Genomic DNA, 13,688 nt, shown 5'->3' with positions numbered 1-13,688 from the left:
GGAACAAAATCTTAGTAGAAAAAACCTCTTCTTCTTCCTCCCTGTTGAAGCATTCATGCTTTCAGAAAAAGGAGGATCTCGGAATGACTACTTATAATTCCACTAACACCATGGCTAAATAAATGTGAAAAATTACTTGTTGGATAGTAATGCTAGTATTTATTTACTAAGTATGTCCTAAGCCAAGGCAAAAATTTATTTATCACAGGTACAGAAGAGTCTGACAACTTACAATCCTTGAGATAAATAAATCTCACAAAAAAAGGAGAGAAAGAAGGAGAAATGGAACAATTATTCTGAAGGTGCTTTTATTTGCATGAGACTTGCTAGAGTCCTTTAGGTGAGGCTGCCAAGGATTCCATCCTTACAATTTGAGAAATCTCTACCAGAGTGGAAATAAAACATTACAGCAGCTCATACAAATACATTCCTTAGTGTTGGAAGTAATTTATTCTGTCTCTACTTTGCTCTCTTATGAAGAATTACACCAGAAACCACAGCAGTTCACAGAAGCTTTGTGAAATTTCAGATTTTGGAAAAGGAAAGAATATCAACATTGAAACTTTGCTTTTTTAACTGAAATTATACAAGTCTGTTACTTTCACACCTCCAGGGCAGATTAAGTTTTTATGCTTCAAATACCTAGCTACAAAAATGTCTCTCTCCTCAATATTTATTTTGGCTAAAGATAAACCACTCACAAAGACAAATATACCGATTCCATTAAAAGAAAACTTTAGCTTCATGTTAAATAAAACCAAACATGAATAACATCTATAGTACAGGCAAAAATCCTTCAATAACTTTTCATCTATGGCTCACATTAGTACCATGTTCAGAAATAAGCACTGCACAACCTGAACTACTATAATTCCCAGTAAAATAACAGCCGATAGTCCCCATCTTGGAATATGGTGTCCTAGGCATATTAAAACTCAAATAACAGCAAGTTTCAAACTGATTATTCTTAACTGTAAATACTTCAAAGAAGGTTTAAAAATAACTAACAAGACTCTAGGAACTACTTGTGCCGACCATTAAATGAGACTATAGCCTAGGCGGGAAGCTATCATTCATTCTCTGTACCCAGCAGCCAGAGGCAGACTGCTCCAGGAGATAAACACAGCAAGCATTAAACTCATCTCTCCTCAGAAGCAAGAATGAGCTGCTGTTTTACCCCCAAGCCACATTGCACATCATGGCTGTGTACGATGTGGCCACCACACAGATCACGAAATAAAAATACAGAGGTAGGAGGACATGGACTGGCAGTATTATTGGCCCAGTACCGGCAGAATTATTGGCCTACAAAATAGCTATTTGATGGAACCACAAAAAGCACAAGCAAGTCACACATGCAATTACCATGACATCAGAAATAATTTGAAACCAAGAGAAAATTTTGCAATGCCATGTTTTGTGTGAACCTTCATGAAACCAGTTATTACTATTTCTAACATGCAAACAGTCTCTGAATAAACATATACAACAATGTGGCTGGGGATACCTCTTATCACAGTTTCAATACACAACAGCTCCTGAAAACTTTGGCCTTGTCAAAGCACTGGGGTTTGGGGTTTTTTTTAAACATACTGACACATTCAATCCAGAAGTCTGATGTTCAGCATCCAGATTCCACCACTACATGATGTAAGCAACCTCTTAAATGCAATTAGTAGTTTCAGATGGCTCTTGCAAAAATCTCACTGTATGCAGTTCCACATATCTTCCTTTTGCAGTCATGGACCCCTACAAATAGGACTGCAAGTTATAAAATGTTGATGACTCTTGCAAACATGCTTCTATGAAGTAGCAACAATAGGCACCCAGCTGTCCTGTGCCACTTCTGCAATCCACCATTTCTCCCTAGGAACACCATGACCACTGTTATCAGGAGACAGTAAGGTCCTTCTTTGTTCACCTCCACAGTTGGACTGACTCAGCTCCAGCTTCCACTCCAGTGAAAGGTTCCCCTTTTCATGAAAAGACTCTCAAAATGCTTCAGCTATTCTTACCTCCTGCCCTTCCAGAGGTCTTGGTAAGACTAGCAACTCCATTCATTTGAAACAAAGGAGTACTTTTCTCCTACACCTTCTAAATGTATCAATCAAACACCCCATCCGTGCTGAGGCTTGCCATCCATCATTATTCTGTTGCAAACACTGCTGCTGTTCTGAAGAATCCACTTCATCTTTACTGGACACACTCTGCTAACCCTTGCGTGCTTTTGTGAAACCGCTCAAGTGCATGCATCTTTCTCCAATGACAAAGTGTAGTATCAGCTCATCTTTGTCATAGTGTAAGTATGTTCAGTCACTGGGTTTTGTGGACTCCAGTTTTATGATCCCCTTGCCTTCATTTCCTGCCCCCGCGCCCCACCCCGCTTAGTTCTGTTTCTAACCTTTAATACTTGAAGCAATATGAATGTTCTATGGCATCCATTCTGTGAGAGCACCAAGCCTCAGCCATAAAAGTAATTTTCTGGCCAATTGTAACTACTGTACAGAGCAGAGCAAAAGCTAGTATAAGGCTTTTAAGTGAAGTGTGCTCAAAACCAGCCATTTGTGTTTCCACGTGCACTGGAATTTTCCCGAAAGCAAGCTCTGCAAGTAGAAGTGCAATGCTTCAAGCCATGCTTCACACCTCCAGGCTTTGGTAAGGCTCTGAGAAAAACACACCCCTACATACTTACTGACCTTCATAGAAGGCTTGACCCCTACAGCACCCTCAGCAGTTACCATAAATTAGTTTGGGCTACCAGAAAGCGATAAATAAAATTGTACTTGCAAAAAAAGCCTCATTGTCTTAATTTTCTCATTTATTTTTAACTTAATTAGGGCTAACAGATGAGCAGAAGCAACTGCAGGCTAGTTTTTTCCAGAAAGGACTTACTTAAGACTACAGCATAAAGGTGCCAGTAGCATTGCTTAAGGCTTCAGTTCATCACTAATAAAAATATACCTGTGTTGTCTTCAATGGAATTTGGTCGTAAGGACACTTAAAGAGACAAGCTGCTAGGACAGCATACACTGAACTCAAAAGTAAAAAGCTCTCAGTGACACCAAAGGCAGCAGGATTACACCCCTTTGTTCCTACTAGGGTCATAGAGCCACAATTATTTGTAACTGCAACAAAGAGGTTCGATTTAATTTAAAAATATTTCTTTCAAATGTATCTGTGGCATATGATTTCAGTTGAATTTAATATGACAGAAAGACTAGAAGGATTTTTTTAAAACAAACTGATTTTAGCCACAATAAAATTTTGCCCCCTACAGTTCAAAACACAAAAATTTATTTGCAGAAACTCCTTCCCGTTCTGCCAAGTTCCCAAGATCTGCCTTTTGATCTTGATTTTGCAAAACATTTATCTTGTTTTGAGAACATACCTGCTAATATTTAGTCCAAATTAATTGCCAAGTTGCTTTAATAAACAGCTAGCTTTTAGTGAAAGAAAACTGTAATCTCCTAACAGGAAAAGGCTGCTACACAACTCTTGCACCTGCCCATTTCATACTCCTGAAAATACATTTAGGATCATGCTGCATATGGATTACTTTAAGGCATTTTTTTCATGGCTCTTTACAGAAACTAAACATAAAATTAATATCATACATATTTCAAATCCTGTCATGGTAACGCTTTAATTATCACCATGAATATTAAGACTGAAAGATAGAACTGAAAAAGAAAAATCCCAATTAGAGTATTATTTTTGCATAGAGCAGCGTATCACAAAGCACCGTAACCAATCTGTGGCATTCATGAAAGCCTTGCCTGTCCCAGCCTGAGCCTGCACAGAGCCATCTCAGAAACATCCTGATACGTGAGGTGGTTTATCTGTAGTCCAGACAGACTACACATGAATGATGGAGAGCTATACAGACATCCTTCAAGACCATCATCCTATCTTGATTCATATACATGCGATAACCTACTTCAGCCCAAGGAATATTTTGCCTTGCAGACATGAGGTGACAGAAGCAGAACTTACAATTGAACATGAACACAGACAATCACTACCACACAAAACAACAGTACATACAGATTACTCCCTTTCTCTTCTCGGCAGTGAAACTTCATAACCCAGAGAGGGGGGGAATAAAAAAAGTAAACCACAAAAATTATATAAAAGCCTTGCCTTGTGTAGCATAATTCTCACTAAATTTATTATACAGACAACAAAAGTTGATGTCACTCCAGATCAATTCTAGCAATAAAAAGTTACCTTTCATTTTGAAGCCTGTGCCCAAACACTCAAAAAATAAACTGAAAGGATTTGTAACAAACCTGACTAAATCTGTAGAAGACAACTAAGGAAACCGCTTCAGCTTATACTCTGACCACGCACAAAGACAAAAGAAAACAGCAAAAACTGTTTGTTGTCCTGAACGGACTGGAGACTTGACTTCTCTACACTTAGAGGTGAATGAAGAAGCATCACTGACACACAGCATCACAACCACCTGCCCTGTACAGCTGCTTCTCAAGTCTGTGCCAGGTCTCCAGTCCACCTGGAAACAGCAAGTGCTACTGGAAGACTAAAAACTAGAGATGCTCTGGGAAGTCTTAGTGTTTTGGCGTCTCCCACCAAGTGTTCACAGACTGCAATACAGCCTTGGACAACCACAGCTGGAAGCAGTCGTTCATCAGGTGCTCCACATCCCTGTGGAGACAGCAACCTTGTCTTTGTCCAGTTACTTGAACTGGCATTTGCATCGCTGCCACTATTAGTAACTGAAGCACTAAGAACTACAGGATATTGTTACCTGTACAGCTCTTGGGACCTTCCAGGTGTGACTGGCATTTGTTGCTCTGGGCTACAATCCATGGGCACACATCCTGCAACACCACAGTCCCAAAGAGCTCATCATCCAGAGGAACAAAAGAGATTCAGGCAGGGGCAAGAGAATCACAAATGAATTTCACTGTTTATTCAGGGGGAAGTGGGATTTTTCTACCAGAAGCAGAAAAGGACACCTTTTGCATTATCAAAATATTTACCAGTCTCCCTTCCTCCCAACATTCTATGTATTGAACAATAAGACTTGTCCCTATATTGTTCTGCCTAACGAGCACTTGTTACAGTATTAAGCGGTACGTAAGGAAAAAGACTCCTGGCTATCACACTATAAGGCTAATTGACTGGTTTGAGTTGCTCATTTTTCCACATCCCTCACACCCTTAAGAAATCACAGCAGTAATATCAAAAGCAAGCAGTCAAAAAAACCCTCTTGATTTGAATAACAATGAGCCCTTCAAAGAAAATTCAGATGCAGAGGCAGTCATGAAGCACCAAGTCCCTCCAAGACCCTGACCCAATACCTGCTGAAACATCCAGGAGTCTAGTTCATGATGTGTAGAGAAAACAAAGGCATTCGAGTATTATACTTTGTTATCCAGCTTGCTTCACCCCCCCCCCACCCTCACACTGCATTCTTGAAAACTTAGGTTGCAAAGCACACATGATCCTGACCCTCCCAGTAAAACCTGGCCACAAGGCCACCTTCCATACGGGTGAGCATCTCAGTGTCCAGATCAGTGGGTCCTAACACATTGCTGCTGGTTAGGACCAGTCTGGGCAACACAGTTCTTGTCCCGGTTTTTTTCCTTCTATTTTTGTACTTGGAACACTGCTTTCACGAAAGCCCATTTTAGTTTCTATGTGCTCTTTTCCATCTCCTCCCTCCATTGTCTTCTCACCTCTCACAGCAAATGAATCAAAAACCAATTTAGGAATTGGTCAATATTAAGAAGTTCAGATGAAAATGCGGCTTGAGAGGTCAATTTACTGCAGGTCGATCCTGGCTCTCATTTCCCCAGGGAACCCTGGCCTCCATCATAGCCATGGGCACCTGCAGGAGGCATGGGCTGTCCTCACACAAAAGTCTTGCTGTACACACGCTGTAAATCCAGTGCTTCCCAATGTGCCAGATACATTGGGTGTGTGCACACACCCTCAAAATGGCTCAACTGGCTGCAAAGCACAGTCTATCTACCCAGCTGGGAACAGCCATACCATATGGACCTCCTTTAAGCCAAGGGGCTTTTGTGGCATTAGAGATCGGACATAAAGGACTTAGAGGATCACTGAGACGCATGTAAGAAAAGTGGCATTTTAATTCTTTTGCTTCCATGCATTCCCAACTAAAGTTTGATAATGCAAAGATTATAGCAGCTCAGTTGTAAAAAGAAAAAAAATAAATTTAAAGCTGTATCTTAAATCTTTTTCCCCCTCAATTACTCTGTAGTTGTACTTGTGATCAGAAACTAAGTCATGAGAGAAACAGAAGCAAGTTCCAAGCTAATCAACATGCACAATCCTCCTGTTCTGAATTCCTGTAAAACGGGGGGCTGGGAGGGTATCCGTGTTTTGCTATCACAGCACAGACAACTGCATAGAATATGTTGCACATGACCAATTTCTGCAAAGATGAATAAAATACTTTCTCGTGGCAACTCAACTTGGATAGTATGGTCTCACAAGTTTTTATTATTGCTATTTCCAACCTTGACTAAAGCTTTCAAGGCTTCCTGCTTTGCTAGAACACACACACCATAGTAAAAGTAATTAAAAACCCAATAAGCTTTACATTTCCTCTAAACCACTGCAGAGATCTCCTATATAAGAGTGACACTTTTATCACCCCAAGCACTGCTTCTCTGTTGTAGTCCTGTAACAGCTGAACAAGAAATTATTTCTTTGATTCTCACTTCCTTCCTTCACTCCTCCTTCCCCGTGCCCCCTTCCCTCTCTTCCACATACAGGAGGAACAGAAAAGCAGAGCAGGGTTTTTACTACAAGATGATGGAAACATTTGAAGGGCTTTAGAATGCTCCCAGACTCATTACAGCTGTCCTAGAGCAGTGGTCTCCAACCTTTTTCAATGGCACAAAAAGTAAAGTTTTTGAGCACACACCTCCAATATATGCATATGTCCCACTGTACTACCATATTATGCAAAACATACACGAAAACAGAAATTAAAAATGGATGAGAACAATGAAAGAACCACCAGTAGAACAGCTGCAGAATGCTAAGTCTCAGGAGTTTTGTTACTGAGTCTGGTAGAAAAAAAGGGTTGGTCCAAAGCACTTATAATGCAACTATAGTAAGATGCAGCTTTATTCCTCACTATAACCTATAAACTGTGATCAGTCAAGGTGCTGAACATCAGCAGGCAGTGTATCTGTGCTGCTTTTTAAACCCCACTTATGAACAGAAGTTTTCTACTACATCAAGTTCTTCCACACACTAACAACACTTAACAACTCCTCTCCCCCTCAAGTATATCTACTTCTGGAGTTAATATCAGATAACTTAAAAATACAGCAGTACCCAAAGCTCTGCTTTAGAATAAACTACTAGATGATTGTCTACATCCTTCTATTCATGGATATCTTCAGAGTACAAGATACAAACTGATGCAGAGCTCACTGAATAGACTTTACAGTATTTTCTGCCTTACTGCTGACATCTTGCCTTCCACAACTTTATGTTTTTTTGGTTATATTGAAAATTTTTTGGGGGGAGGTATTAAAAATAAGCTGCTCAAACAAATAAAGTCGTTTTCTCTTTCAAAGCAGATAAGCCCTAATCATGATTTTCTTTTCTAAATCACAGCTATCAACACTGCTTGTCCTGACTCTTTGGCAATGTTACAGGACTGCAAGAACACAGTGCACTCAAAAGCTGCTGGCCTTGAAGCACACAGAAGCAATCTCCACTATTCAAAGACTATTCCGCGCTCTCTTATTTATAATAGTGGCTTAAAGATGTTTAGCACTTAACAATACCTAATAAAGACAAAGGCTTAGAGCCTCAAGGAATTTATACAACTTTAATCTGCCAGTCCCGCAATTGCCACTGTGTGGCTGGGCTGGCACTAAGCAGAAGCACATGGAGGCTATGCATTAATTGCTATGCAAATGAAATGAGTGGGTCACAAGTTCAAAACAGACCAAGGAAGGCTATTAAAGCATGGAACCTTTTTGCACAGGGTGCTGGGGAAGATAAAAGCTTGTGCCTTGAAGCCTTCTAAACTCTACTCTGCCCAGTTTAAGCCAGACAAAAAAAGAAAACAACAAAAAACCAAAACAAATGAGAGCTTTCAGCCTTGCACTCCAGTGAAGGTGAAGAACTCTGCCCTCAACACTCCTCTTAATCCAGGAAACTATAACCCTACTACCAAGACCCTGCAACCAGTGTTGGCTTTCTTAGCCACCCCCCACCCCCCCCCAAGCTTCTCATAGCCCTTATCCTTCCTGTAACTGTAGATGCCATGATTTACTTCCCCCCACTACAACAGAGCAAAGAAATTGCACACAAAGCAAGCTAAAACGATTGCACATATAGGCACATTTTGCCCTGAACACCAGGGATAGAGCTATCTATGGAAAACAGACTTGTTCACACCTCTGATTCATTTTTCTTACCATTCAAAAGAGCCCTTCAGTTTTGCAAATATATAAGAAAATGAGCATTCTCTGCTTCCTCTGCCAGGTCTTCTGCTTCTGATCTGCCCTCTTTCTTGCTAGAAAGGGATGTTTTGCTCTCCCTTTCTGCTTCCCTTCTTTCAAAACATTAGAGAACTCCTTGCTAGGTAACTAGCTATCAAGTTCCCAATTAGGCGATTTGACAATCAGTGACAATACAATCTGTTTTTTCTATTATGAGCAGGCTCTGCTCTATTAGCTCTGTCCTCATGATCAGATCCATCATAAAAGGACACACAATTTACGTAATATAAGTTTTATCAGGCACACACACACTAAACTTCCTAAAAACCCCAAACCCATTATGGACATACTTCATTCAAACATCAGTTTCCAGTGATAAATAGATACCCTTAAATTAACTGGCATATCAGGATAACGGTTAAATAGAAAATACCAGTTTTCTCTTCCCCAAAAGCATAGATTCCCTTTCTCAATATCAAGTCATTATAGTATCTGGACAGGTTTCCTGTTTCTTGTTTAAAGTCATTGGTAAAACACAGATGATAGTGCAGCTGATAAAACACTGATCTGACCTAATCACATTGACCCAAGCTTGCTAGAGAGTAAAGCTGAGAATTCTGAGATTATAAAGTTAGAACCTACATCTCACAAGATGTCAATATTGCAGCTACATTTTCCCATCATTTTATTCTAATAGCACAGAATAAAATGGAAAAAAACATCTATGTACTGACCAGATAGCCTAAAAGCAAACACTTATTTTCTAAGTCTGCATAGTCTCTATCCACAACCCAGGCTGCTGTCATACCAATACCTCAGCATGCAAGGTGAACAGACAAAGGAAAAAATTAAATATATAGCAATACAGTTTAACCACAAGGTTGCAGTCTTTTAACCCTATCTTATTAATATGTCTATCAACTTGCATCTGTAAATATATTCCTTTTTTTTTTTTCCTCCTCCTTCTACCTGTAGATGCTGGAGGTCACAGGATAGGGGAGAAGGAAAATTTTTCTCTATTGTAAATGAAAGTAAATCTACAGAGCAACATAATCTGTGCATGGAACAGCAAAGATAGGAGTTACAAGAAGCCCTTGCTTGCAAGAGATTTAACCCATTAACTCAATACTGTGAGTCTACTAAACATAAAGCACATTTTTCTTCACCCACAAATATTGCTGCTTCACTTATGTGCAATCAAGTCATGTGCATATGATATATAATGACACATGACTGATTTCAAAATCTTGGCTTTATGTACAAGAACCAAACGTGATACTAGTTGTTTCAGCAGTATATCCCCTAAGGCCTGCATCTCTCCATGAAACTGCACCAGTAATACATTTATAATAGGCAACACTAACTGCTGCAGAACATAAAAATTAACTGAAGTTATACTTACTGTAACCTGGGAAGCATCCATGAATTGTAGGCCAAAGTAATCAGTTTCCACAAGGTCCAAATGATATACAATCTGGTCAAACAACTCCTGTCCCTTTGCATTTTTCTGTAACAGAGAAGAAAGTAGTTTTTTTTTAATGGGTGGGTGCAGGTTGGTTTGTTTGAACAGGTTTCTTTTTAAGTTCAAATGGGGGAAAGGAGATGCACAATGGAAAATAATATCTAAAGAGTAATACTTTTTATTCTAAAGAATTGTATTGACATTTCTTTTTTATTTTCTTCAAGAAAGATACGGTGATATGTTGCTGCTGCCTGCAGCTATTTCAACAGCATCAGACTTTACTCTCAATGAAAATTTTCAAAGTTCACTGTAACTCAAAGCGTAGGAGAGAAAGGAAAGGCTTATGTCCTGTAAGTGTCCTAAGTCACATTTTAAACCCCAGGAAGCCAAATTCTCCAGGAAAAGCTTGCTTGACACACTGCCTTAAATCTGCTGGTTGTTACCACATATCAACTGCAGTCATGCAGTGCCATACCACCACTCAAGCTGCAAAATAAATTCTGGACAGCTTGAAGACTTGAAGAGCACTATGAGGAAAATTAATGGCATTTGATAACAATCTTTCCATAATGTTGCTAAATGCAATCACATTTACAGTCTTTAAATGGAGAAACAGAAAAAAGGGGGGGAGGGGGGGGGGAGCTACAATTCTTACTCGTCATGCCATCTGAAACACATAGGCATGGAAACAAAACTAACCCTAATCATGGGCTATGGGTAGACAAGTTAGCTGATCTTAAAGCTAGGCTGCATTGGCCTGTGTACCTTTTCTGAGGTTAAGCCAAGAATTTGGATACCCAGTGTTTCAACTTCAAACACTAGAAGCAACAAAGCTTGGAGGTTACAGGTTGGTAGGAGAAAGTGGGAATAACAAACCAATTTTTCATGCAAACCCTGCTGTGTTACTTGGGGAAGGAAGTTTTCAAGTTTCTGAGCAAAAAAACCCCCGTGGCTAAAAATACATGAGCTGATCATAAATCTCAGTGAGAAACTGAAGCTACAGGTGTATTCTACACAGGAAAGTACAGATCTGGAACCACTCATGTGCCTGCTGTCCCTCACATATCCTTTTTTTTTTTTTAATATTTTTTTTTAAAGCTCTAACATATTAGGCATTACCACTTCATCCCAAAATGTAGCAAAAATCCCTGATTTCAGCTGAAGGAGAGCTAAACAGCATTCAGTTCCTTCACTTTGGCCTTCTGCACAAAAACAGCATCAAATGGAACACGCAGAACTCCTGTCCAGGATTCCAAGCTATCTAAAATCTGTCTTTTCCAGCAACAGACAAGATGAAGACTTTCACCTCTCTCTATTTTTCCAAGGTCAAGCAAGCTTAGGTGTAGGTAGCAAGTTTTATTTGAGGTTTTGGGTTTGTTTTTTTACTAACAAAGCAGAAGCACTGAAATCGAAGCTTATCAAATTTCAGGAACAGTATTAGGAGCTCCATTAAAACAAGCTGCATAAAAACTTAAAACAAGCATTAAATTATCATCATAAGATACTGCTTTATTATTTTGGAGGAACAAGAGGTAGATAATAGCCATTCTTAATCAAAGTTCAACATGCTATTAAAAGCAGATGAGAATACAACAGCTTCTTAAAGCAGTACACTGCTAAAGAAACCATCACCTTTAGATGTACAATAATTGCTATAAACCAAACAAAAAGATTGCTAAAACTTATCCAGAATGTATTTTCTCATATGTAGTAAATTCAGCACTTGTTAGAAGAAGCCAAACCAAAGCACAACAGAATTTAAACTGATTCTGCTCGAATGAGGGAAGAGGAAACCCTCCAAAGCAATAAAAAAAGAAACGGCAAGACATGAGAAATTCACAAAAGTAGAAAAAACTGATTTGATGCCCTACAATCACTCTGTTCCTGGTTGCTTGCTTTATGGCATTAACTGCCAGCACGTTTATCTTCAACTGCCACACACCCAATAGAAAACAGAGAGAGCACACTCCACCTTCTGTACCCAAATAGTAGTTAATGTTCAACATACGTGTTACACGGAGAATAGCTCTGCACTGCACGGCTAGACCATAAAATGCAGTATTACATACATCGCTTACAGGAGATCATAACATTTAACTTGTCAGTAAATGAGCTTTCCCAGCAACTCATACCACTTAGATGATAAAGCTTCTGCAGCCAACAAATTGCTGACAAAAAACCTTTGAGATGTTACACTAAAGGGGGAGATAAAAGTGACTAACTCCTTTCCTCTACTGACAGTAAAGGATGACCTGTTCTCCTTTCTTCTGCCTCTTCACTGCCTGACAATCTAGGGAGTCAGATTGAGGACTTATAAATTGGTACCTGTGCATTGAATGAAATGGGTGGTGTAGGAAAAATAGAAGGGGTTTTCCTCAGTATTTACATATGCATAGAAGTGGTCTCTAATGGAAAACATGTCCATATTATGAGAAACTTTCGATTTTCAGTCTTTGCCTCGTCCCCTCCTTCTAGATAACACAGAAGCTAAAAAAAACGCTTCCTCTTTCAAAACCTGGTACCACATAAACAATATGAAACTGATTTCATACAAGAAAATTTTCATAGTAGATCTAATCAGTTGCAATTTAATAAATCACACTGTCTCTATAGACCTTTGACTAGTGCATATTTTTTGAAGATACGTCTAAAAAAACCCAACCATAAACTAAGAATATTTGACAGTCCTACCTTGCTAGACAGATGGTTCAGAACTGTCAGATATAAAAGACCTGCATAACTTACATCTCAAAAAAGGGAGAATATGGCAACAAACAATATACATATACTACTATATACAGTTAATACTTTATCATTACAAAAGTTGCTACAATTGGGAACAGTGATCTAAGGAAAGTTGCAAAACCTTGTTTGGTTTTGCGGCTGCGGGTTTTTTTGGTCAGGATTTTTTTGTGTGTTTTGGTTTTTTTTAAGCAACAATTAAACTGCTGCCAGTTTTCGGTGGAGTGTTCCTTGGAACCCAGGAGAACTTGTGTGAGCACCATGAAACCTCACAGGCAAACACTGGAGGGGGGGCATTTCAAACATCAGGCTTACAAACAAAGATACAGCTGCCACCCAAGCTAAAACTGAACTAGCATGAGGCAGTCACTTCTGCTCCTTTTTGCCTCTTTGTCCTTGAAGAAACCTAGAAAGACTAAATTACATTTGCAGGTTGGGAAGCTCTACGATAATGAGCAACTACTGAAAGGGAAAATAAAAGGTGTTTCTCATGTCAGTCAGCCCTGCCCTGCCTGGCAGTCATGCCAGTTTCCTCCACTCTGTACCCTGGAAGCCCTTCTTAAATAACCCCCCCATCATATTTTCTTTGGGACCATGAATCATAGCACCAAAGAAAACTTTTACTTTTAATGAGAATTTATTGCTGGGTTCTCCTACAAGGACTCAAATCAGCATGGGTATAAAGCACCTTGCAGAGCCACAGCCACAGCTGCATGGCCCACATTTCGAGTAGGTTAACTTTTTAGCTGCCAAAGACTTCCAGTCTCAGGGAAACTACGGAAATTCTTGTCAGCTAAAACCTGACAAAACAGAGATTAACTTCTCTCATTAGAAACTCTGCCAGACTTGACATGTGAATAGGCAACAGGTTTTAACATGCTTTTGGTGGGCATGAGGGAAAAGGCAAATTCATCAGCCAGGGACATTTTACACCAACTGGCTCTGTCTAAACAGGCTGATCAGTGTTGATTTTAGCTGTTCCAGAGTCGTTTGAAAGGTTTTTGCCAAAGGGCATGAAAAGGGGA

At 39.5% G+C, this 13,688-nt stretch overlaps 1 protein-coding gene across 2 annotated transcripts in view; it reads right to left on the bottom strand.

The window, feature by feature from the left end:
• The window catches only part of EPB41L4B (erythrocyte membrane protein band 4.1 like 4B), a 174,140-nt gene that overhangs the window by 110,209 nt on the left and 50,243 nt on the right, over window positions 1-13,688 (bottom strand). For both annotated transcript variants that reach the window (XM_049830427.1, XM_049830426.1), the window contains exon 2: window positions 9,862-9,966. In XM_049830427.1, coding sequence (XP_049686384.1) covers window positions 9,862-9,966 — 105 coding nt within the window. The remainder of the gene's footprint in view (window positions 1-9,861; window positions 9,967-13,688) is intronic.

The sequence above is a fragment of the Accipiter gentilis genome, chromosome 27, assembly GCF_929443795.1.
Source record: "Accipiter gentilis chromosome 27, bAccGen1.1, whole genome shotgun sequence".
In the NCBI taxonomy this organism is placed as follows: Eukaryota; Metazoa; Chordata; class Aves; order Accipitriformes; family Accipitridae; genus Astur; species Astur gentilis.
The sequence above is the reverse complement of the archived record's forward strand: the minus strand, read 5'-3'. Positions and strand labels throughout refer to the sequence as shown.